This window comes from Paralichthys olivaceus, chromosome 10 (assembly GCF_024713975.1).
Source record: "Paralichthys olivaceus isolate ysfri-2021 chromosome 10, ASM2471397v2, whole genome shotgun sequence".
Lineage (NCBI taxonomy): Eukaryota > Metazoa > Chordata > Actinopteri > Pleuronectiformes > Paralichthyidae > Paralichthys > Paralichthys olivaceus.
The window spans coordinates 15690937-15717902 of record NC_091102.1 but is presented as its reverse complement, the minus strand read 5'-3'; the positions used below and the strand labels follow the sequence as shown (position 1 = coordinate 15717902).

At 40.0% G+C, this 26966-nt stretch overlaps 1 protein-coding gene across 2 annotated transcripts in view; it reads left to right on the top strand.

The window, feature by feature from the left end:
• asic4a (acid-sensing (proton-gated) ion channel family member 4a) overlaps positions 1 to 26447 on the top strand; it is a 78930-nt gene extending 52483 nt beyond the window's left edge. The window contains exons 2-10 of one of the 2 annotated variants that reach the window (XM_020089833.2): positions 14208 to 14352; positions 14736 to 14863; positions 14995 to 15148; positions 19872 to 19925; positions 22215 to 22368; positions 23985 to 24076; positions 24232 to 24311; positions 24878 to 24988; positions 25811 to 26447. In XM_020089833.2, coding sequence (XP_019945392.1) covers positions 14208 to 14352; positions 14736 to 14863; positions 14995 to 15148; positions 19872 to 19925; positions 22215 to 22368; positions 23985 to 24076; positions 24232 to 24311; positions 24878 to 24988; positions 25811 to 25936 — 1044 coding nt within the window. In that variant the 3' untranslated portion in view covers positions 25937 to 26447. Of the gene's footprint in view, positions 1 to 14207; positions 14353 to 14735; positions 14864 to 14994; positions 15149 to 19871; positions 19926 to 22214; positions 22369 to 23984; positions 24077 to 24231; positions 24312 to 24877; positions 24998 to 25810 lie in introns of both variants that reach the window. The other variant, XM_020089832.2, reaches the window with a different exon arrangement.
• The last annotated feature ends 519 nt before the right edge of the window (positions 26448 to 26966 follow it).

Sequence of the window (26966 nt, the reverse complement as noted above, 5' to 3'; positions counted from 1 at the left end):
CACTGACATTGATTTCTTCATCCCAATGCACACGCTGATGTATTGACTGCCATGCCAATCAGTTAGAGACATTCTGTTTGCCATTGTTTGGTGGAGCTGAAAGACAGTGAACAGAATTTTATCAGGCCAAGCCACAGAGTCAAATGCCGTATTCATTTCATTTTACCCCAGCAGCACAGTCTTCTGCTTTCCCTCTTTCTTTCTGCAAAAAAAAAATCGACCTTGACTGTTTTTGCCTGTGAAATGTTGCCTAAGTCAGTTTTGAGAAGAAGTCTTGACTTTCTGTTCAGAACATGATGACAACCAATGTGATTATGCTGAGGATTGTCTGAGTGCAAACAGTGCGGCCCGCTCGTCTCTGTTGCACTTACTGTCATTCACATGCAGTCAGCTGCTCGTGTTGAAAACGTCTAGGAGGAGTAAAGACACGCATGGAGCGCTTTCTGTACAGTCGGATGATTCTTCCCTCTTCTATCACAGTGAAGCCTCATAATGCAGGGGACTTTGAAATCCTAATTAAGTCGTCTCAATGGTGTCTCCTCACGCTAATGATAAGTAATGCACCGCGCAGAATTCACAGCCCGAAGGATGTTCACACGTCTGAGGTCTGCAGAGGTACGTTTTGCAGCTTGTTGTCACAGCACAGCTAAAATAAACATGCTCTGTTTCTGACATCTGTCAAAGTGAATTATAGATCCCGAGAAGAAGTCACAATTCCTCTTCTTGCTTTACAGCCTTGTTTTTTTTTTTCTAATAATAAATGTGTTTTTACTGCATGGCTGGAATCTGACTTAAACAACACGTGCTCCAGAGGCAGAATTCTTGAGGAAAACACTGCAGCTGCTTCCTCACCTTAAGGTAATAGAGCTGATAGTGTGTGTGTGTGTGTGTGTGTGTGTGTGTGTGTGAGTGGGGTTAGGGGGTTAGGAAACAAATAACCTTGTTGCAGGAGAAATATTAATGTATATATCAAAATGCAAATGATAAACTAATTATGTCTACTCGTTCATGACCCTAAATCTATTAAAGCCTTTGAATTGAAATAGTTTGTTAACAATTCAAAATGTAGTGATTCCCAGAGGTGATAGATATGTAAAGTGTTTGCATTATATCATCTCACTTTCTGCCTGCAGCAGCACTCATCACTGGGAGTGTTCAGGTGGGCTTTGTGTCTGTTGAATGCAGGGAAATTGCTCCGACTTGGGCTAATGGAACTGAGTCACAGCTCGGGACAAGGTCAGAGTCGAGGCCACAACCTTTGGAATTGATTTGACACAGATTCAAGCACATGGAGCTAATGTGTGTTTAAAAATGCATGCCTTTTGATATTTTCATATCATAAATGTTGGTGCCACAGTCACCTGTGACATGGTGAAGAAATAAATACATTTATTTATCACTAACCCCTAACCCGTGGAAGAAACATTTTATAACTACCTCCATCTGCATGACAGATGACAAATATTTTTTTTATCTTGTTTATTTTGAAAAAAAAAAATAGTTTTATGGATGACAAAAATTAATAAATGTAACTGTTGACTTTCAGTTTTCAGTCTTTAAAAACATTAGCTTTTCTCTTATTTCTGCAAATATTGAAAAAGATGTGTTTGTGTATATATAGATATATATATTTAAAATTCACAATATAAATTAATCTTTTAGTAGTTACTGTATATCCAGACATTTAATCACTTCACTTATATACATTATTTTTATTTCTTCATAACACAAGGGGATATAGGGTCAGAATGAAAACACCACACAAGTTGGAACAAGCAATATGAACTTGAAACTTATTGATTTACATTATTTGTTAACATGTTCATGATTCTTTGATTAAAAACATGCTAACTACATGTCACATTCAGTCACATGTTAATAAACTTGTGGAAGATGCCAAGACGTCAAGTCATGAGAGAGATTTAATGAAACAGTATTGTGTCTAGTGTTGGATGAGCAAAGATGTGATGCAGAAAGATGTAGGAAATAAAATCTTTTCTGTTCTGTTTTGTGTTGAGTATTAAAGTATAAAGTGTTTATATGAAGCACCTGAATCATTATCGCTGTTGCAGTCTTAATGTAACTCATGATGTTTGCTAATTAGCACAAAGCTGCACACAACACTGATGGGAATCCCATTATCATCAATATAATTTTGTATTTTGTATATTATAGATTTTATTTTGTTTAGTACCTATATCAGCCAGCCACCAGGTGGCGATCAAGACACATTGACTTGAATTTTCATGTCATCCATCTTTAGATAAAGTCTGTAGTTTTGACCGTGGCGACGGACCAACTGACCACCCATATTGACATGTTGAGCAAGGCCTCATGATTTATTTTATTAAATATGGCAAATCTTGTGACTACGGTGTCACATTGTCACAGAAGAGCCAAGGCCAATGTAATGTGAGGATATGACCGTGTCCACCTCTCATTGAATTTGTGTTTTTCTATGTCTCGGTTGTAAATTTCACTGTGAGAAATGTTTTCTTCAGTAATAGGTCACATAATGTTGACAACCTTGCCGGACCTCCACCACAGCTTAGTCAAGTGCACAATGGCACGGTCTCACTCTGAGGCTCTGGCTGTTAATAAGAACAAACAAACTTCAGTGTGGGTAAACTTCGAGGAGATCAAATGCACGTTGACAGTCCGGGCTGTGACCACAGGAAGCCTTCCTATATATTTTGAGGCCCCATTACAAGTGAGTTATTTAACTGACAGTCAGTGCCCAGGCAACAGGCACAGCAACATCAACGCTTTCTAATCCACACTGAGCTCTGTTGCCTCTGATGCACGATATCAAAAGTGCCTGTTATATTCATAGAAAATTTCAATTCAAAAGTGAGGCAGCTGTGTCATCAACTTCTGAAGGCTTCTCAAGCACAGGCAGTAACCTTGTTAGCAAGGTGTTAAATGTATCTTTTGAAAACTGTTCTATAAAACATTAATATGGAGCTTGAACAGCATACATATTCCACAAATATACAAGGATGGAGAGATTATTATAGAAAATGTGAAACATTAAAATGAAATCAAAATAGATAAATGACTGCAGGCTTGTCCTTGAAGTTTGGGAGCTTCGGATGCTTCCTGGAAGGCGCCCTGTGGTCTCATGATCCCCATTTGGCAGAACTAGAGTCCACATGCCAAACATCTGGGCAGGTGGCATGCAGCCACCAGGCTAATAGCAGTCCAGATATCTGCTCCTGTCTTTGATGTGCAGATGGGGATTACAGAGGTCTTCTGCTCTCACTCTTAACAACCTGGTATAAAAAGGAAAGGGGCATCAAAACCATCTATAATCTTTATCGGCCTCCATTGGCGAACAGTAGGTGTTGCAACAACATTGATAGATGAGCCTCAGGCACACAGAGTGGGGGAGACGAGTAAACCAGCCACATTTTTAGTGAAGAAGAGTAATTACATAGCAGAGTTACATTTTTTGCAAGTCTGTTTAGTTTAACTGAAATGTGTTGCCGACAATGAAGAGATGAGTTTGTGTACGATGCGTGGGTGGGTCGGTGGTTGAATTAGCTTGTGGAGTTTTTTGTTCCAGAAAAGAATAAGCACAAGACAGTGAGTTTATAATGTGAGAAATGCCACCACTTAAAATGTAATCATTAATTCACTGAAATTAATCACCCACTCTATCAGTCCCCTGCAGATACAGTGCACGCTGCAGAAATGTGGTCCTTTTGTCCGGTGGAACGTTTCTTACACTGTGACTTTGATCAGTCAGTGAAGGACAGGAACAGCGGTCTAGGCTTTTCAATTCCTCTTCGATCTCCAGTTCTTTTGTGGCATCACTGCATTATCATTTTTTCCCTAATTCAACCATTTGGTAGGATTGTGATTGGAGGTCAAATGAAACTGGGTGTGTTTAGGTGTGCAGTTCAAACCTCTGTCTCACCCACACTTTAGCTTTAGATCCAGCTTAGTCTAATGGACTGTGAGATCTGTTTTTCACTCAAAACACGCTCTTTCGCATGAGAAGAAACACTAATCAGACTTGTTTACTTGGATGATTTATGTAGCATGAAAAACACAAATCCCCACGCTCATAAATGTTACACGGTTGAGAAGCAAATATTGTTTCAGTGTTACACTCAGCAAAAGGGGAGGTTTGGAAAAGTGAGTCAATAGGTTAGTAAGTAAGTGCACTTATTGCACCATCTTGTGAAGAAAGCAAGTGTTGCATGTCGTTATATTCCCAGGACAATTGACATGTTGCAATGTGGAACAGATGGAGAAAAAATTAATTTAATTTTTATCATCTTGACATATTTGCTCAATGAAAACATGCAATTTCAGTCATTTGTATGAGTCGATACATGCAAACTTGTGAATAATATGTCACTGAATGACAAGAGCTAGCAGCTGATATTTACGTGTATCTATATTTCTCTCATATCCATGGAGGGATGTCATATTTTATAGTGATGATTCATGTCAGGAGATAGTGGATCATAGCGCTTTCCTCTCCACAAGTTTCATCAACCCGAACATGTGGCTTCAATCCAACAGATATCATTTCCTCCCACAGCTCCGCTGCAAAAGAAAAAACAACAACAGAGCAGGTGTCCGAGTTATGATGAATACTAAATAAAAGGTTGGCCAGGGAACTGTGACAGCGTCTCGTCAGAGGCATTGCAAGCGCTGGGAGTGTTTGTGTTTTGGGGTGGGTGCCAGAGTCTGAGAGAGGAGAGGAGAGCAGAGTGGTTTGCAAGACTGAGAGCTTAGGAAATGAAATCCTGTGTTAATGACAGAGGTACCTTAATTAAACCTGAATATCTAAATGACCGCAGGAAAACAAAGTCGACAGTAAGACAAATGCCTGAGGCGGGACCGTTTGCTGGTGCGGTGCCCAGGGCGGATTTCTCCTCGGCTGTATCAGTGTCTGCCATGTAGAATGACTGATCAGACCTTTGGGCAAAATGAGGTGAATTGAAAAGGTAAAGCACACTTGGCTCATGTGTGGCAGAGGCAATATGCTCCTCTGATATCATGAGAGCAGCATTATAGCTTACATTCAGCATGACTGTACAGCATTCTCCCCCTTCGAGGCATAACCTCGAGCTCTGTAGTGGAATAAACAGCCTGGCATTGTTCCTAAACCACCATTGGCCAAATAAAAACAACCACAGCTTAAACAGAGGTGTTTAGTGTAGTTTAGATCACACAACATAAACACAAAATACATTTAAAAAATGTTAACATATTTTTCCAGCAAGTGCAAGTGGGTGTGTTGATGACGTTTCTAATGCAACAGATGTAAAAATGAAAAGAAATAAATATCTGGGGATGAAAAACACGTAGGAGACACAACCGAAATGTCAAGAGAGCGCTTGGGGATGACGGTGTCGTTGAGCTCTTAACAAAATCAAGTGATCTCCGCAACTCTTTCCTGAATGCTCTGGAGAGTTCTATGTGTTCATGTCTGAAAACGACCAATGTCTCACATTACACATCAGGGCCATTATCAATTGCAAACAGGTCAACTCACTTTAACCAAGAGAAATTGATCATGGCAGCTGCAGTATTTTGCTCTGTGGAGCAAAATTAACATGCCATGTTTTGTTTGGCTTTTTAGATCAGGAATTACTTGACCATTTTTGTTGGAGCCGGGCACAAGCTCCAGCTGCTGGAAATGAATCACCTCAATTACACGTAAAGACTGATTAGGGACCTGTCTCTCCACGGTGATCCAAATGAATTATCCCCATTATGACAGTAGTTTCTAATCACCCTTATAAAACAGTGCCTTTATGGGCCCATAGCCGTGGTGTTAGTGCACACTGCGCTCAAAGGAAGCTTTCACATCTCAGTCCTGGATGTAGTGCACAGTTCTATTCATGTGTTGCTGCATTGTGCTGGAGAGTCTGTCCATTTTCACCCTCAACCCTTTTTTTTTTTAAGAGCATCTCTCACTGCTCCATTAGCTGAGTATGCTTGGATATGCGGGGAATAGCAGCATGAGAGGAAAAAAAATGGGAATAGTAACATTTGAAGAGAGAGAGGTTTGCTGAGTGCACTGTTCTGACTTTGGTGCTCCACTTATTTTTGATGCTCTGTTGCAGGAAACCGGAAAGAGGGCAGCAGGGGAGAGAGGAGATGAGTCAGAACTCCTACACTAATGACTGAAACAAGCCCTGCAGGTTTACATCCCAGCTCATCATTTTAATGTATGGTATTTAGCGGAATATAGGGAGAGCAAAAAAAAACACTGAAAACGGTCTTTAAACCTACCTCAGACTTTAATAAGGAAAAAGGGGAGGTAAAACGAATAGGTTTTACTTTTTCTACTTATTAATCAGAGGGTCTGTGGGGGGCACTCATTATACCCAGCATTCATTTACATGTCTTATGACAGTTCGAGGAAATCACCCCTTATTTATTAAACATGTTATTCTAGCCAGCAGCAAGAGCGAGACAAACCATGATGACACCCCGCTGATTACACAGTATTTACCTCACTTGAATGACTGTATTAAACCAACATCGAGATCTCGCCACTCAGTTGTGTAATGAAGGCTGGAATTCATACACAATAACTGTAATGTGCTGAATGGCAATCTAGAGTATGTGTCCCCGCTGCCGCCACGTTTTTTCAGGGGCCGACATTGAGACGGCTGGGTTAATGGTGCAAAACTTGTGTGCCTCACATTCCAATCGGCATGCGTGAGGGTCTCCTCTGTTTAGACTGTTATTCGCTCATTATATCAAAAAAGGAGAGGGGGGGGGGGGTTAGAATGTTAGTGATTCGTATTTACTCCCCGCTGTATGTATGTAGAGATTTTAAAGTGCTGACCGACGATAAAAGTAATCTGCTTGACATTTGATTGAGGATTATTTATGAATTATGCAGCTTAACTGTGATGCATGAGAAGATGAAAGATTCAGCAATGACTTCTTATCACTCCATGGCAGTTTCTCAGACACGACTGTGAGTTTCACACATCACTATCATTCTTCTTGTCTAATCTTGAGCTAAACAATGCATGGAACATCTGCGACCTCGCTTTTAGCCTTGTGCGTGACGTCTGAAGTTTCCTGACGGTTTTTAAGAGGGATGATCCTTTATGTAATTTTTGTTTGAGGGAAAATAAAGGGAGGTATCACACATCTAATACAGCAGTGGCACAGTAAGACATCGTATCTTAAGCTGTTTTCAGACATGAACCCTGAAAAGTCATGAAGATTTTAGGACGGACACGTTAACAACATCTGCGGGGTTGAGGTGAGGGGTGGTTCAGTATGTGCAGGCAGGACGTAAGGCTGTGAAGATCACATGATTTTGTTTACAGCAAATCAACAACGGTGTTGTCACAAACTCTCTTGACATCTTCGTAGGTGTCTTTGACGTGTACGGTTCCAATCTTTCACCCTCATTTTTGCGTCTCTGTTGTGTGATAGAAAAGTCATAAAAAACACACCCACTCACTCAAGGTGAATCCTCCGCAGGATCTCCTGCTTTGTTCTCCCATGGGCTCATTTGGACGTTTTGCAGAGTTTTTACTACAGAGCTGGCTAGAGAAACTCTGGATAATTCTCAGAGCCTCTGACTTGAACATTTGTGTTCTCACATATGGCCCCTCCAGAGAATGTCAGGAGAGAATCTGGAGTTCAATGCATGGCTAAAACTTTTTTGAAACGCCTTCCTCACATTCTTGTTCTGCTCTGCAGATAGGGAACCAAAGATAAAGACATCACATCGTCTTTGTGTTTACCTTCTAATGCCCTTTGGCAGCAACGGTTATGACTGAGATGAGGTGTCTCCTCGAGTCCTTTTCAACTCAGCTATGTGGCTCTCCTTTCACCGTTATGTCTATGTCTTGTCCTCCAGTGCAGGTTGGGCATAAAAATGATGACACTGTCCCAGATGCATTATGTAAGATTTATATACTGTTGTGGTGTCGCTGATTTATTCATTTGTTTGGTTGTTTGTCGAGGACATTTCATCAAAATACAGTCACCTGTCCGTACAGTGCAGATTAAGAACAGACTAGATGAGGCTCCATGTTGCTCTTTGCTGTTTGACCATTTGAAAACATCAGCACATCTTTGTTATGCTCTTAGCTGCAGTGTGAATGTGCCTTTATGGTGGAGAAGCAAGGATTTTTTGTCATACTCCCTCATGCTCACGGCTTGTGTTGAAACTACATTATGGTCAATTTTCTCTCCTGTGTATGTGCCATCAGTAGTTATTACATCTTTTTCTTTGCACTTTTCTGGGAACAAGAAAACACATCACAATATCCTCCATCTTTTCCCTTGGTCCTTAGAAAACATCCAGAAATCTGAATATGTAAATATTCAGTTTATGTCACATTGTGATCAGCGTCTTTCTGCTGAGGGGGGGGTTGTAATGAAGCCATTAAATCAAGGAACGCTCTGTCTCACCCCTAAACCTGCGTGAGCCGGCCTTAATGGTTCTCAACTGCCAATCAGCGCTCCGGCAAATTCTACCACCCTCCACAAATGAATTCAAATCCTCTGTCGTCGTACTCAGAAAAGCTTCCAGATGACACACAGGCTGCCTGGAAATGGATGTCCTCCGGAGAAGCACTGAAGTGATTCCTGTACGTTATTGAAAGGGAAAAGTGCCAGGGGACTGTCATAAAGAGGGTTTTTAAGAGTTTACCTCACCAGGGCTTATGAATTACATGGTTTCTTAATGCATTTAGCATGGAGAGACAAAGAATGAGGAGAGGCACTTTGGAAAGAAAGAAAAACAATGGTGAAAGACATAATTAAGTGACATTTAAGACAGTTAAGATATGAATAGTAAGATACAATATCTGCAAAATTAGATCCAGTCAACTGTATTTCTATGATGCCGCCATAGATGAGGGTCATCTTTTATACTTTCATTGTAAAGTCGAGCCAAGATAAGCCAACTGTTTTTATGTAGCCCAGAGTCACAGAGTTGTCACAGTGTGAGCAAGAGGCGCCTTCTATTCTTCGACCCTTGATTTGAATTGGCAAACATATTCAAAAATAAACTTTTTTAAGGTAAAAAAAATGAAACACCCAGTAGATGTACAGAGCAGAAAGAAGGAGCAGTCGCATCAGAAATAAAATAGAGACCCCTGTTCTTCCCTGTTTTGGATCCTGTGTGTATCATGTAGGTGTAATCAATTTATTCTCAAAATTCACAAGCCCAAAACCATACTAACAAGGGAGAATTTCTGCTTCGCCTGCACAACTGCAATTTCACAAGCACGGGGCAAAGACAAACTCGCCCTCCCTCACACAGCGCTCAACACCACCCGAGAGAGACTTTGGAGGCGGGGACAGTGGCTGATGCCCCCCCCCCGATTGGTCACGTTAAACCTTCCAGTCCCTAAGCTATGGGCCCAGTCGCACATACAAGAATGTGAAGCAAATATCATTCACCATAGTTGAACACCACGTAAAGCCATGCTGCGATTTGCCTTGCCACAGAAAGCTTATGTGTTTATCACCTCCTCACTGTCACAGATTGGAAGTGAACAGAAGGCGACTGTTTGCCTCCGAAATATTTGCGTATGTGTGATCGGGCCCTAACTCTGATCTTCTAACCTTCTTCCTTTTCATTTTTTGCAGCAGATGTTAACCTCTGTCGCTTCCAGAGTAGAAATGCTCCTACGTTAGTATAGTTTTGCATTCTCGCAGGTATGGATTCTATACGTGTGCAAAGTTTGAGACAAAATGAACGCCATCATCCTGTGAAGTGCCCATAATGTGCACACAGCAGACTGCACATGGCAGCCTCATTACACTTTATCCAGAGAGCGAGAAAGTAACCACTTATCTTATTCTGAAATATTGTTCCTCTCTCAGCTGCATCAATGAAGGTGTTGGAACTATATTTCAACACGGGGGGGCCCTCTGTAAAACTGACCTTAACCTGACACGGGCTGATTTTCTCGACACCTGCTCCTCAGTGTTCACCAGCTCTACTCACTAATTGTGTCGGATAGCATACACCAGGGGTTTGGAGGGTTTGATAGCAGAGTAACGAGGCTATGAGAGCGATGCGACTGAACCAAAATAGTGCAGTTGCAAGTCCAAACGATATGTTTCAAAGAAAACTCTTTGTCATGTTACAGTAGAAAGGATTCAGTGTGAATAATAAAATGATTTATGGTATTCATAATCATGCACACATTTACACATACAGTGCTACAATGATCATAGCTCTAAGGCCTATTGTATAATATTACCACATAAATTATCATTCATCATTTAATAATCAATAATTGAATTAAGCTAATGCATAATGGTCACAATGCCAGAGGTTTAAAAGGGGATTCTTCACCCAAATTTAGCCTTGAGTTGAAAACAGAAATAAAAAAATGTCCTAAATAAACAACATATTCTAGAACATACTGTGTAACACTGTGCTCTGTATGTTATTAGGTGCAGTAAATGAGAGGGTTTCAGTTCAGTACATGTGTTTGTGCTCTGGCACAATAATGCAGAACTGGAGCACATGTTTTGATCTCTCTTTCATTACCATTTAAAACATCTCTCACACATTGAGCCGCACATTGTCGAGCTCAATATGACAACAAAGCGAACAATGCTGCATTAAGTACCACAATAATAAGCGCTTGTGTACAACTTGAGATACTCGGAGGGGTACAATATCTCTTTTCATTTGGTTGGTAACTACCACGCTGCTGCTGCTGCGCCGCTTCAGCTTGTCAACAGCGGTGCCAAGTCCCCACTTGGGAATTTCCAGAGTCAGTCCCGTTACCTTAGCTAAATTCTGTGCAAGATGTAACAAAAGAAAAAAGCTCCATCAATCACATTGCAGATGCAGGAAGTGAGGGTGCGTGTGGAAGCTGAGAAATAAACCAGGGGAGGCTCTGCCAACAAGCATTTCCTGCGTGAGATGATGGGAAAACTTCCCAGAGCTCTCCGGGGACATTATTTGTGAGAGTTGCCAATGTCCTCCAGAGCCCCAAAGTTTTAGAGTGTATAACCCCTGCACTTGGTTGAGGTGTTTTGAGCGTTTCTAAAGTGAAATCCCCTTTTGCCTCTGTTGCCTGCTCCATCAGATAAAGTCTGCCTGCCGAGGCTTAAGTGTGTCAATGAACAGGGAGGGGAGGATCAATGATAAGTGCAGCTTACCTTCTCAACTGCTCCGCACCAGCCAAATAGAGATTAAACCATTTCAACCTAATAGCACATGTCAGTCAAAAGTCACAGTTGAATACGTGTACCCCCCCCACCCCTCGCAGACACTCTATCTTTAATTGTCTAACTACGTGGGCTTGAAAGATGCTGCAATTCACCTAAAAAAAACAACATTCACAACAAACCAAACAAATTTTCACTATGAAGCCCCCTTTGTAGCACATCAGAGCCTAAGCTGAGATCGCTAATTGTATCGGCTGCTTCTCTGAATCCTCTGCACTTTGAAGGTCACTGTACGTAATGCGTTCAAAAACGCACCCAGATCAAAGATGCCGGCGTGTGTTACTACGTTGAATGCAGCTGCCTGTCTAAACAGCAGCTTTTGTAAATGCTGGTCATTTCTTACTCTAATCACTGTTGTGGACAATGCAAAATCACTCACTGTGATCCAGGGAATTACTCGACTGAAACCCACAGCCGGTGCTTTGATTTGTTGTTCAACGGCCTCAGATGTGAATACACCCTGTGGTCTGTAAATGAGAGCTTGTGTTGTTCAACCAGTGTCCCTTATTTAGACATCACAGTGCTCATTAGGTGGATCAAGCTGATATCAAAGTCAGAACACAGACGGACGTCAGTGTTGTGGAGAATCTGGGACTGCCACTGTGGCTCTTTAATGATACATCTGCCGTCTACTCAGCTCCATTGTTGTTTCAGTGTCATTTCTCCTGCGCCTCGTCTGTTCACCTCTCATGTCATGTGACTTCCTCTTTAATACCTTCATCACTTGGACATTTTTCTGTCAGTAAAACCATGCACTAACTTGGACGAAGGTTGCTGTTTTGTAATCATCCTAAATTTTGTATCTGTAACCCCACACGCTAATATGGTTAAGTATAGTCCTTGGCAGAAACATTACAGTTACTGTGGGTGCTAAGCTATTTAGCTCCACATGCTGCTGACACCAACTATCTTTAAGAAGATAGACTTAAACCTGCAGTGCAGAACTTTAGTCTCACCCTCTGTTACTATTTACACAATCAGTGTTGAATATAGAGATTGATGATGATGCTATTGATTTTAAAAATATATTTAGGTACAGTAAATGTAACTGCTACATAGCCTACTCCAAATACTTTACAAATACTAACGTGTCCAAAAGCAGTAAGGCAGCACATCGTGCCTGACCTCAGTCCCTTCTTCTCTTTTAGTTCTCTCCAACTATAGGAAAATCCATATCCTTCTTTTTATGTGAGCATCAGAAACATTTTTGGAGGTTAGGGTTAGGTTTAGGCTTCCTATATTCTGTGTTATTCTACATTTCTGGACCCTTGTAGATTTCCATTGCTGCGGTAACTCCCCTTTTCTGCTCTAGCAAACTTGCAGGTTGCCGAAAAAGTCATCGCTACCACTGCTAAGTGCAGGAATTTTGCCTGAGACATCAGATTTAAAACTCTGCTACAGTGTGAAATACAGAGGTTTACTGCGTTCTGTTAGACGTATTCAGCATTGTGTGAACACATTTGGCAAAGGCTTGAATGTAACAGATGTTTACTTACTGTCTATGTGAAAGTCCAGATTTAATCCTCACACTGCTGTTCTTGTTTTCTGTCTTTTTTGAAGAGTCAAAAAATGTATTATACTCTCTTTAAATGCACTCTTGCCAGAATCTGGCAACATGGTGATAAATCCAATGTCCAGTGTGTATAATTGAGTGACATCAGTTGCATGTATATGTGGTAGTCTTCAGTTATAAAACCTCAAAAGATGTTTAGTTTGTCCAGTCCGGGCTACTGTAAAAAACATGGTGGCCTCAGTAGGGAGGACCCTCTCCTGATGTAGATATAATGTATTAAAATATAAATGGCTCATTCTAAGATAAAGAAAACAACAATTTTAGATGAAATTTAGATGAAACACAGGAGTGAAAAAAATCACTAGGATTATTTTATATTACATTTCTGCCAAAAGATCCCTTTCAGCTAAATCTTACACACTGAGCCCTTAACAGATCTGCAAAACTTGATTACCATTGCTAAGCTCTGATTGGTCCATTCCTGGCCACCTCCAGAGGGAGTTTAGCAAGCTCTCTATTACATAGTTTACAATAAGTATATTATGTATTTTTCACAAAATACAAGTGATGAACTCGGTTCCTTTAAATTCAGTCAAGCTGCACCAAACCGCACATACTTAAATGTGCCAATTTTTATCAAGATCTATTAATTATTCCCTTAGAAATTGGTGAAAAATTCCCAATCTCCCAATGAAAGTTATTAAAACAGTTCATGTATTTGCCTCTTTGTCCAGATCTGTGCCAGCATTTAATGGGTTCTTTCTTGGCCCATGTCCATCCTTCCAGCAAGTTTTGTGGAAATCCCTTTAGTTGTTTTTGCATAATCCTGCTCTCTAACAAATAAACCAATAAACAAGCCAAAGGACAGGGGTAAAACAATAACCTCCTTGGTGGAGGTAACTAACATTAGTAGAATTCCTAATTCCTGTGAGACTTCAGTTACCTTGTAGATCACAGGTTGTGCCTTTAAAACACAGAGGAGGAAACAGATAAACGACTCGTGAGATGGATGTTTTCTGCAGTGCAGAAGTTTAGACGAGAGATGTAAACAAAGAGATGATGTGTCACCCACAGAGACGGCTCCTCCGATAGGTGGTAATATGATAACTCATTTAAAAAACCTCTCTCTCTTACTGTCTTATGTTTTCTTTTGAGGGAAGATTAAAGAATCTCTTACGCTATTTGATATTTCAGCGCCTCGGCCGTACTATTGAGCAGCATTGTGCAGGGCTCATGCGGTGGGCGCTGGGAATTCATTCAAATGCAGCTTATCAAAGTCCGTGAAGGGACCGTGCCAGCAGACTGCATCCGGAGGTGTTGTGGGTATAATATTCTGCAACTAGCACAGACTCGGTTTGTTTATTTATCAGCAGTTTTTTTTTTGTACCATATCTCTGCCTTCATTTCAATGCACCGCCAGCACAAGCCTGTGTCATCCAGCAAGTGGACTTTGTCATGTTTATGGTAATGGTCCTGATATGAATCTCTACTCTTTCAGGTTTACACCAGATATGGGAAATGCTACACTTTTAATGGCAACAAAACCACATCCAGGAAAACCAAGCAGGGTGGAATGGGAAATGGTCTGGAGATCATGCTGGATATACAGCAGGATGAGTATCTGCCCATCTGGAGAGAGACAAGTAAGCCTCAAACTATTTGTCCATTGTAATCCTATCCTACGCCACTGCAGAGATACCTCCTCTGGGGTTTGAATAAAAATAACCTGCCTCCATTTCTCTGGGAGCTGCACTGTAAATAATGCAGTTTTTGATTGCATCCCTGACACCTAAAAATTGTGATTTGTAAAAGGAAATTTCTGAACAAAATATACCGCCACAGACTGTGTGCTTGCATTCTGCTTGTCACATAATATTATTCCCTGCTGGCTTATTTTTCAAACCTGACTGAAATATGGTTCGCAGTTAACATCAAACTGAGTCCAAGCTGTCAGATGAGGCAGCAATCTGAAATTCCCTTGTACTCTCCCCTTTGCATTGCTCTGTGCTCTTGTTTCATCCCGAAGATGAGACGTCCCTAGAGGCCGGCATACGAGTTCAGATCCACAGTCAAGACGAGCCTCCCTACATCCACCAGCTGGGCTTCGGCGTCTCTCCGGGCTTCCAGACCTTTGTTTCATGTCAGGAGCAGAGGGTAGGTCTTCTTCATCAAATGCACACCTGCTTCCCCATCTCCCTTCCCCCCACAAACAGATTACTGCTCTTCCTGAAACCGTTCGCCCCTGATGGTTGAGACTGGGGTCTAATAAATCTCTGTGTGCTTAGCTGACCTACCTGCCCCAGCCCTGGGGGAACTGCCGCTCCACCAGCAAAGAGAAGTTCCCAGGATACGACACATACAGCATCAGCGCCTGTCGTTTGCTCTGCGAGACCAACGAGGTCCTGCGAGTTTGCAACTGCAGAATGGTGCACATGCCTGGTAAGATCATCCCATACCTATGCAGAATATTTGTATTTGTGCACATGAATTACAAATGCACTCAATTTAGTATATAATCATGTAGTACTAGTATAAGTTGTATCCATGCTCTCTCTTGTGACTATAACAGTGAAAAATGGAAAAACAAGGAAGCACTAGAATGACACTAAGTAGAGAACATATCTCCACCAAGGCCGAAAAATCCTTCACACGATTGACTGGTTCTTATAGTAGAAATATAACGTTTTTAAAAGAATCCTGAATTTGTCCCTCATTTGTAATGTTTTCTTGTCAGGCCTGTGCCCTGTACCAAGTTTGATGGACATCGGTTGAGTAATTATTGCATATTCCTGCTAATAAACAAACCAGAATGGCCCCATATCCCCCAAGGCCAAACAGTCCCCTTATTAAAACCGCATTTAAATTCACTAGATCCACGTATTTTATTTGGGGATCTGAACTCCCTAAATACCAGCCCTGTAAATATGCCAGATTTGTTTTGATCAAGATCCACCAATTATTCTCTGGAAAATCAACAAAAATGTTAAAAAGCACAATGTTCAATGATGTGAAAAAACATTCTTGCATCCACTCCAAAACCAAACATAGGGTCATGGCCCACCCTCCAAAGTTTGGAGTAGTTTTTGCATCATCTTGCTTGTTTGCAAGATACAAACGCAGATGAAAACATCATCTCCTTGGTGGATGTAATAATAAACATAGGAACACAGATCCTGTGGCAACCTTAAGGTCATGAAATAGCATATTGACAATGATAAATCTTACATTTGGAGATTTCAAAGGTTTATGGTTTTCCCTCTGTTTTAAAAGTGTGTGGTCTTGCATGATTGAAAAAGCAGACGGCCCACTATTTGCATGATATTACCCACTGAGCAGAGCAAGTCATCATTTTTGGCCCACTTGAAAAATTCCTACACAGATATAATTTGTGCTGCCACATGGCTGACCTTGATGCTTGATATCTGCAGTGGGATGTTTCTCAGCAGTGCTGCCAGCTCTCTGGCCGGCGACACATCAAACTCAAATCACAATTAGTTATCTTTCTTTTTTTGGCTTATTAATCTCAGCTGTTTGTGAATTACTCTGTTGTGCTCCTGTGGTATTCATGTGGCAGAAAGCAAAGTCTGATCTATGGATGTTAAATTAATCAGGTCTGATTTAATCTAAAGGGAAATGAAAACATAAATGGGCCCAGTTTAGTATAAGGAATTAGTGACAGTATTTGATATTAAAATATAACTGCATTAATGGGTGACTTGATCCCTCTTTTACTTGAACACACACTGAAAATAATATGAAACTATATGAGGTAAATGAATACTTTAATATATATATATATATTACTAAATATGTATATACTGAAATATGATTCAACCATTTATTCAATTATGATTATTGGTTTCATAGAATGCCAACACACCTCAATTTAATTCTGCAGTTGTCTCTGTTTCGCTTGTTGTAGAGCGATGTAAAGTGAGTCTGGCAAACACAAAGTAAGATGTCTGGACACGGTGTGTCATCATGGCCAGAGTACATGAAGTCAAAGAGTTGAATCACTGAATTCAAGCTGTTTGACTGACGTGTCTAACGAGTCGGCATGTTTAGAGAGGTAGCGTTTGAAGTGAAGGCATGAAACCTACAATGACTGCATGACTCACTTTCATTTCCATATTTACACAGTGCACCGGACATTTGCGGCTCTATTTAGCACAGCTAGAAATAAGAAGATATATGGACAACATGTTAAGGAGCCGATGCATTGTAGAGTTTTAACAAGATATACTCGATATATTTCCATCTGGAGTGAAAGGTGTATCCTATGTACTTAATCTGTATATTCTGTAATATTCTATTTTATTTTTTGTTGCCTATTTTATTCTATTTTGTTCTCTTGTCTACCTCATATCAGCTGCTGTAACTAGTTAACTTCCTGGCATGTGATCAGTAAAGTTTAACTGTCAGTTCTCACAACAGGAATGTGATTGTTATAGTAACCTGGTGAGCTAGAGGTTTCAGAACAAACTAATGTGACTCTTAACTCCTGTATAAATGCATGAAGACAATTTAACGCAATCCCTATTTGGGGGGGAGGGGGGTGGCGGTCATTGTCTTACTTTCGCGCAAACCCAGCTTCCCAACATTATACATCACATCCAAGCCAGTAAAAACTCCTGTTTCACCAATTAGCTGTGTGGAGAAAGTGCACCTCTTTCAAAAATATTCTTTATTGCAACAATGATTCAAACGTATGAGACAAGTAAAAAAAAAAAGGAACGTAAAGGGGAAAGTTTGGAATGAATAGATAGTGAGGAATGTTCACAGAGCAGAGGTGTTTATGGGGCGGCAGAACCACTTTACTTCCCATGATGATGTATTACACCAGATATGATATTTATTATATCAGATATATTAAACGCTGAAGCTTTTCCAGGCCATTTGCCCATTGTAGCTTTAGAAGAGGCCTTTGGTCATGTACCCGGGCACTTGCATTCGTTGACTGCAATTATCAGCAGTGAATAAAATTTATTGTTGCATATTAAGTGCACTGAAATTCCTTCAGTGGGTTCCAGAGAGCAATTGCTTCTAAAGCTCGCCAAGGGAGCACGAGGCCGAACAGAGAATTGAAAATCTTTTTACAGCCTCGATGTGACAACACAGTGTCAATGAAAAATCAAGAGACCAATGCCTTATACAATTTACAGTACAGATCTTTTTGCTCCTGTGTGCTGCAGTGTTAGATTGCTGTTACAGATTTGTGTTACTCAGATTTCTACAGTAATAATGTTTGTTTTTGAGGAGACAACTCAAATGTTTGTAATCCGTTTCTCCGTTTCTGTACTGCACTCACTTACACACCCCAGCAGCTGTTTACAGTCGACTCGACATGGCAGCAGATTCTCATTACCGTGCATGAACATGATAACACACAGTCTGCTGCTTCTTGTTTTTCGGTCCGTTTGACTGTCGTCTGTTGTTGTCTTTTCATAGCTTTGTTGTGTGTTTGTTTCCTGCCATTTAAAACAACTGAACCAAGGTATGTTGTCCTCAGGTCACAGTTACCTTCGCCAAAGAGGTTATGTTTTCACCCCTGTCAGTTTGTTGACTGGTTTATTTTTTGTCTGCAGGATTATCAACCATTCCAATCAATCAAATTAAATTTGTATAGCCATTATACACAAATCACAATGTGCTTCATAGGGCTTAATGGGGTGTAACATCCTCTACTACCAAAAACTACAAAAAAAAGCATTTTAAATTATTTATTTATTGACTTATTTACTAATTTATTCATTTATTTGTGGATTATGCAATATTACTTTCACAGAATGTGCAATTTGGTGGGGCTTGATTGAATTTAAAGGTAGGGTTGGTAAGTTGATCCTAAAACTTTTTGTGGAATTTCTCCCTATGGACATTGATATAGTCGTCTGTAAAAAATAAGAAAAAAAGCTTATGTCCGTTGCCCTCGAAAAACTGTAATAATACCTGTCTGTCACTAACTGACCTACCTGCCTGTGCAAGTGAGTCATGGAAGAGTCGGCTTCTAACAGTTGTTATTCAGCGCACGTTCATTTGGTTTGGGGTTTTAGCTTTGACGATAATAATTGGAGGGGGGTGCAATGTATTGGTTGCATATTTTCAGAATAGCCTGCTCTTGCTAGCTTTTCCAGGATTACCAACCCTAGCCTTAGGGGACTGTTGGGCCTCCATCTTAAAGATTATGTTTTCAGAGACATTGTTTATTCACATGCAATTGTTTGTTAACTGGATATCACATAAACAACATCACAAATTATTAAAATGTAATTCGGACAAAGGAGTGAGCTGTCAGATTTGGAGGTGGGGTTCACCACCATGTGGCTAATAATAAAATAAAATAAAAGCATTTGATACTTTCGCATATAACTCCTGCACTCTGAGGCATAGAAGCAAAACTGTGTTTTCTTGGATTTTTCAGTTTGAGATAAATATTTTAGTGTTCCACCCTATTTCTATATTTGGATGACCATCCAAAAAAACACTATTAGGTTGTTCTTGCTCTTGATATGTAGACAGCATACACAGACACTGCACTGCTTCTGCCTCCACACTCACAATATAAAAGAAAGTTTTGGTTTTTTTTGTTCAATCAGTAATGTGTCATGATAATTTATTTAGCTTTAGAGCAATGGATTTTTTTACTTTTTCAGAAAATGTCTAATCACAAAAATTATATAGAAAGAACAAAATGTGAAAGTGCTGAAAGACTCTCAGGTCATGAGACATTATTTCTCTGTAGTAAGAAACATTTCTTTGTGACGGGGACGGAATCGTCCAAGAAATTAAGTCATGGACATTTCACACACAGACAAACACACCTGCCAATTAATAGTGCTTCTGATGAATACCTGCCATTAATGGTGAGTCCAATATGTGTGTCTGCAATAAAGTGACTCATTGATTGGTTTTTAAAGACTTTCTAAATATGCCTCGCGGGTGGAGCCATCATGCTCCATTTCTCAGTGCAATCAAGGACAGACGTCCAAGATGGTCCAGTCTCTCTGGATGGAATTCATCCTCGGTGTGTGTTTGCCTTCATTTGGAGATGAATGATAAGCTGTGGAGTGTTGTTCACAGCCGCGGCTCCTCATCGCAGCAGACACGGGTCACTGATCATTTTGTTTCTGATTGATCAGACTCATTTTCTGTTCTCCCTCCCCAGGAACCGCAGATATCTGCCCGCCCAGTAAAATCTACTGTGTTGACAAAGCACTCGGTAAGAAACAATCTCCCTTCATTTCTTTTCTCATTACAATAGATAGGAAATGGAAACACAATCAGTAAATATGATAAGGATTTTTTTCTGTCACACAAATACCTGCAGGTAGACGAGATCTTTTGAAATGACTTTTCCTCATTGTCATTTAGTCACTTTCAAGCTTGATGGCTGTGCCGCCACTATTGTTGAACTGTTAATATTTAACCATCGCTACAGATCTGTGCTCCCCCCCCCCCCCCCCCCCGCCTTTTGACTCCAGCCTCCCTCCGCTCCGCCACATCCTGAATGAACCAACGTGCCTCAGTTTCAAAGGCTTTACTGTCACTGTAAAAAGGGACATTTTTATGGGGATGGGAGACATATTATTAAGTACAATTATCATCTCTCGGCCAAATAAGCCAGAAATGTAATTATGTCTCTCTTCACTGAATTCAAACCCAATTTAAAATATGGCGGAGTGAAATCTTAGATATATCTTACAAGAAAGAGGGGCTCGTATTCATGTGGGTCGTATTACTGAATCAAATAATGTGGATAAATTTGCCTTCAATGAAAGGTAATAGATTAAAATATCATTTCTTTATTTATATTCTTCTTACATCAGAATGAGAATATTTGCCATCGTGCTCATGCGTACAAATAATCTAATTGTTTGAGTTATAAAATACATAAATCATCAAATTATAATTACTGCCTTCATTCTTTACACAGCCTGTTTGTTGTTTGGGCTGAATGCATTGAGAATTTGAAAAGAGAGAGTGAAAAAAAATCTTTTTACCCTCCTGTGTACATAGTGTTGCCTCAGAATTAGGATTATGAATGAATATTTCCTACTGTGTAAGCAGTTCACGTCTGCATGTTAATTGGTTGTAAGCGAAGTTTGCCGAATCCTCAGCATCACTTTACTGCACTTCATTGTTTATTCTCGGAGCAAATGCTGTAATTTAATTACTGTTACTACAGTCAATGACCTTTAAAAACTGACAATTCCTGACATTTTATAAAACATATTGTCCATGAAATGATTTTGTAAACTGTTAATTAATTCTTTATGAACTATAATTAATTTGTTGCCTCACAATTATCAATACAACTTGGAGAAGCACTCCACTACCAGTCATTTCCTGGCCATGGGAATTACATTTAAAGGACCAGTGTGTACGATTTAAGTGGATCTACTGGCAGAAATGGAAATAAAATACTCATGATTACTATTCATTTTTACTTCATAAGCAGCAAGTCGACCATGTTGCAATGACTTCTTTCTACACTAGACTAGAATAATGTGCAAACCAAGCATTGTCTTAATAGAGGTTGGCTTTTGTGTGTTACCTGAAAAATCCCTGTAGATTCTCCAGCATCGTTATAACATCCTTCGAGGGCCATAAGAAATTATTGAAGGCATGTGTTATACTAATGTCTATAATGCGATGACGTTTTGCAAACTCACCAGCATATTCTATTATTCTGCAAGAAAATACACAGTGGTACTACCTTTACAGGGGCACTTTTCTTCAGTATACAATTCAGCAGTGATGCCACACAGACACAAAAATGATTAGTTGTGTTTGTTTTTTTTCAATATCAACAATCGTGCAGTGTTCTTTTTGCCAACTGATCAGTTTTACGTAGTCTGGTTCTAGTGGCTCCAAAGCAGCGACAAGGCTCCCTCAACAATTCTCCTTCTGAATTAGGTTGCAGCTTCTTAGCTAACACATTTGTCCTCATTACTCATTCAGTATTGTTGCATGTTACCAGCAGTCATGATGCCTGGAATTCTCTTTTTATTCTTCATAAAAAAGAACAACACAAACTGTACTGAAAAACCTACACAGAGAAACAGCCCAATAATCATGTTTATCAGCATATATATATATATTTTGACAAAGTTAGCACCTACCTGATGAATCTTTTTTTTTCTTCTGAAAAGTGGGTTGAGACCAAAACAAAGCTCAAAAGATGAATATTACACAGCTGATCAGAAACATGACAAATGAATGCTGATGCTGCCCAGCATCTGTGAGATGAGCAAACATTTGGTAACAACCACAAAAACTGGAGCAACATGTAAATGTTGTGTTCACAGCTTGTTCTGCTGCCCCCAGAGAGCTATGAACCTTCCCTACTCCTGTCGGACAGGCATTCTCCACATGTTTTCTTTGTTGTGGATGGAGGTTGGTTTTGTCTCCAGACTCTATAGTAGGTTTCAGAACTGAAACAAACAACTCAGCACTGAAACTGACCCATTTCATATCTGTAAAAATCACTGTTTCCATTGTGATGCAGCACAGCAACAGAAGAGCAGCGGAGAAGACTGTCCATGCGAGACGCCCTGTAATCTCACCCGCTACGGTAAAGAGCTCTCCATGGTTAAAATCCCCAGCAAGGGCTCGGCTCGCTATCTCTCCAGGAAATACGACAAGTCGGAGGACTACATCAGGTACGACAGGGAACCTTCAACACGACTAAACTCACTTATGAGCAGTGGAGTTCAATAAAAAGGATCATAAACCATGACCTCCAGTCTGTAATCACAAACAAACAACCATAAATATAAACAACAATCAATCACACAAGCATCCGTTTATATTGTGTTCGGTAATAGGAAGCTGATTGTCAGACACCAGCGTACACGGTTTTATATTTTTCATTTAATCTTAAAATGGTGAATACTGATTTTCTTGAAATTTGGTGGTGGTGGGGGGTGGGGGGGAGACCAAGGACAAAAGGGCAGATCCAGAAGTTTTTATCATTTTCTTTGACATTTGCAGATCAGGCATTTTCTTTAATATTTTCATTGATTTCCATTGATTGCAGCTTGAATGAATTTAATGGGACTGTTAATTGGAGGTATGTGCTCTACTGAGAGCCAAAATATGATTCATGCCATCATTTTGGCATCTATTTGTTCATTGAACACAAAATAAAACTTATTTAAAACTAGTTAATTTAACTAATTTGTAAATTTCAAGTGATTTTAGTGACACCACTGAGGCAGAGTTCCTGCATTTCAGGGCCTTCAAAGCTGTGACGGTTTGTACATTTGACATAAAATGGGGATGATAAATAAATAAGATCCAACACAGGGATAACACCATTTTCACTGAATGATTTTAAGTGTTTTAAGTGACCCTGCTACCTTTCTAGTTCCACCATCACAGAAAAAATAATATTTAAAATACCCCAATTGTTGAATGAATACAAAAATGATCCAAAGAGGACGAACCTTTTCAATTTTGTACACCCCTGTAAACCAAAATACTCTCCTGACACAACATAATAATAATCTAATGTATAAATTAGATTTGCAGATTTGGGAATAAAGTGTAGTGCCCCCCTAAGGACAAACCACTTCTCATGTAAAATCTAAATGCTCCTTTGTGAAAGTTTATTCTTGACCTTTAAAGTAGTTACATGCTATAATCGTAACACAATGCCCACTTTATTTTGTGGGGCCTATTCAGCATCTGCCCTCTACTCTGCACTAATAAGTGAATACCATCTGATGACAGCTATGAAATGCTGAGATTATTTGGTTGGTTCTGAGGCGTAATGAACATCATAACTTTCCCCACTTGCAGGGCTTTAACTTTTTATCTGTTCTTCAATACAACTTATGAAGCGTTTGCTCATATTTTGGTTCAGTGAATTCAGTGCACTAACAATGTGCTTATACTCTAATTCCTGTCTGTACCTAATCATCGGGGGTACGTGCTATAACGCAAAGACCCCTAAACCAAAGAGCTGATGATGCCTCTCATACTTAATATTGCCAGACTTTCTAAATCCAAAGAGATCAGAGAAGGGGGAAGTGACGGAGCACACTGTCAGTGCTTTTTTCTGCTCGTCTCAGTTTAAACCCTGAAACACTTCATTATCACACGGACGCTGGTTAGGTCTGTGCAAAACTCTGTTTTATTGCAATTTACAGTAAGCCTAAAGATGACTTGATGTGGTATTTCTGTTTTCAAAAAATGTGTTAGATTTGTAGAAAATGATAAAATCACCATGTTTTTTTGGTTTTCTGCTCCATTCACTCTCCACTTGTTTTTTCAGAGACAACTTCCTGGTCTTAGACATCTTCTTTGAAGCGCTGAACTATGAAACAATTGAGCAAAAGAAAGCCTACGATGTTGCAGGTTTATTAGGTAAGATTTCTGTCACAGTTGCCTGAATATCATGTAGACTCGCTGGTGCAGAGTAAAATGTGTTGTTATTATTATAGCAGCACTCACTTTCCATCGCCATTACCAGGAAAACAATGTGTCCATTGTGCTCTCCCTTAAGTACTCTTTCTTTTCAGGTGACATCGGTGGACAGATGGGTTTATTCATTGGAGCCAGCATCCTGACAATCTTAGAAATCCTGGATTATGTATATGAGGTACTGTCTCAACAAGTCAGACTGTCACAATATGAATTCAGACCCACAGTGGCTGATGATTAATAATAATTAGCAGCTATTGTCCTTCTTCGTGTCACAAGCAACAGTCACTATTTACAAAACACATGAGTGCTCCATCATTTATTTAAATTTGACTCAATATCGATTTATTGTAAATGTTCATCGCTGAGCGAGTTTGTGTTTGTCACTGTTCCTTCCAGTTGTAATCCTCAGAAAATCTTCAGGCAGAGAGAATGTTATAACTTATTATACATGTGAGAAGTTTCATTTGATTTCCAGGCATGCAAAAGTAATATCCGCTCACTCAGGTGTGTGCCGAGGACACGCCAGTAACTCTGGTCATGAAACAAACTCCTGCCTCAGCTGATTCCTCTTAAAGCCCGCTGCCTGCTGACTGCCTCACATGTATGAATAAAGCCAAGTCAGAGGTGGTGGTGGGGGGGGGGGGGTGACTTTAATGCAGACATCATGGTGAATAAACTCCTAACTCTGCTGCGTCCCTTATCTCCCTCCCTCGTCTCTGCTCTTCCTCCGGGTGAATCCAGGTGATCAAGCAGCGGTTACAGCGTCTGCTGCGGCCACAGAAAGAGGAGAAGAAGAGCAAGCCGCAGACCAGCACTGTAGCAACAGTGGGCCTGGAGGAAATGAAAGCAAAGGTGCAGCAGGTGCATATTGTACTACAATAAATGATTGCATTGTTTTCATGCCTCAACTTTCCCTGCATCACTGTAGGTGCTGTAGCTGCATTAAAAAATGATGAGGAAAGAAATCAGGGAAAAGCTAATTAAGGTTTTTCTACTCCCGAAATAATGAAGAGTATAATGCTTCTAATTAATCTCCCCTGGAGCTCGCAGTTGTCTTACACAACTTTATCTTCGATGCTTTTTTCGTATTATTAGATTTCATGTCTCACATTTAACCACAGCTCCATAGAACAAAACAGGGTTTTCATATTTAATCAAGTCCGCCAGAGGCACTCAAAAGACAATCTGTTTATTACCATTCAATTATTACAGTACTGATTCAGTTAAGCTTTAAGACTTTAGCTCAGATCAAATTTCACTGTTCAGATTAGTAGTCGACACAGAATTAGCTCAGAATACGAGCAGAGAACCCCACTATCAATCCAAAAATGTGTTAGCAAGGAAAATGAAAATGTTGTTCTGTTAACCTGGAAGACAGCTAGGACAGAATTCTCTGTATTAATGTAAAATATGTGTGTGTGTGTGTGTGTGTGTGTGTGTGTTTAATAACTTTATTTGTATAGCACTTCTAAAACAAGGTTACAGAGAGCTTTGCACAAAAAATCCTTGGCAAAATGAAGAATGAATTATATTAAAAAGTATTTTCAGTTCAGTTCAATTTTAAGGGCCAAATCATAACATAATAAGGTAAATACCTTAAATGTATAGGGTTAGAAATGTTTATTAAAAAAATTAAGAAATATTCTCTAAAGGTCTAATTTCTCCCTCCAACAGGAACCACATGACATGACTCGGACTCACCCGGAGGGGGCGTACGCCAACACGATTCTCCCCAATCACCACCTCCCTCACCACCATCACACTGGACACCACGGTGTGTTTGAGGACTTCGCTTGCTAGAGCCCAACCATCGTTTTACAGTCCTGGTGACAACAAAAGATATGAGCTGAGTGTGAAATTCATCACAGAGCCTAGGCGTCTTCACCATTCCTTTGCTGTCACCAGTGAAGAGCTACAGCCAAAGTCAGACACCAAAGCTGTGCTGCTAACAAACCACTTGTATGTGCAGTATGTAGGCACAAAATGGACACAGCTTTTTTCTTCCCTCTCTTTCTTTCTTTCCTTTGCTCTCCCTCTCTCTCTGGATGGGACCCCTCTCAGCGGTGTCCTGCTTCACGTGAGAAGTCGAGGCGATTTGTGATTTCAGGACCAATTTTCAGTACACGATCACTTCAAGGGAACAAGTGGAGGACTGCATGTCACCCTGATCCAGTTTATAATCGAAAAAAAAAGAGACATATGATTTATTCATTCAGCTAACGTCTCTCTTTTTTTCTGTCTGAGTCCCTCTGTTTTCTCTTCTTAAACTATTCCTCCTCTTTCTTGGATTAAAAAAACTCACTGTATCATACCAATTCATCTCACATTATAAATTATGTAATTATTTAAAGAGAAACTATTATCTATATGTTCTATATTGTATACAAGATGAGAATACTTTAGTACTCAAATCTTCTTCGTGTTAAATCCATCCAAAGTATGAGGGGGGAGATATAAAGGCTGATATGTATGACCTCGGCCTGGAACATGCTAGAAGCATCTTTCCACATGATACACTTTGTCTGGTTGTGGTTGAGGTGTTAGACAGTAGCACTGTACTTGTACATAAAGTCCAACTTAAAATGAGAAAGTTCTAAAAGTTCAGTTTGAATCGTTGTTTATATTCAGTTGATATTTGACTTAGGTAAGTTTAATTTTAGTCATTTATACATTTTAGGAAAAGATTTTTATACGAAGATAGGAATCACGATTGTAGCAATTTCTGTACACTTACAATCTGCAGATATGTCAGACTGCCACACATCAGTAAGTTTGCCGGGGTGAAAAATAACGGACGGTACGGATCATGTCTATTATTCACCTTCTGTTT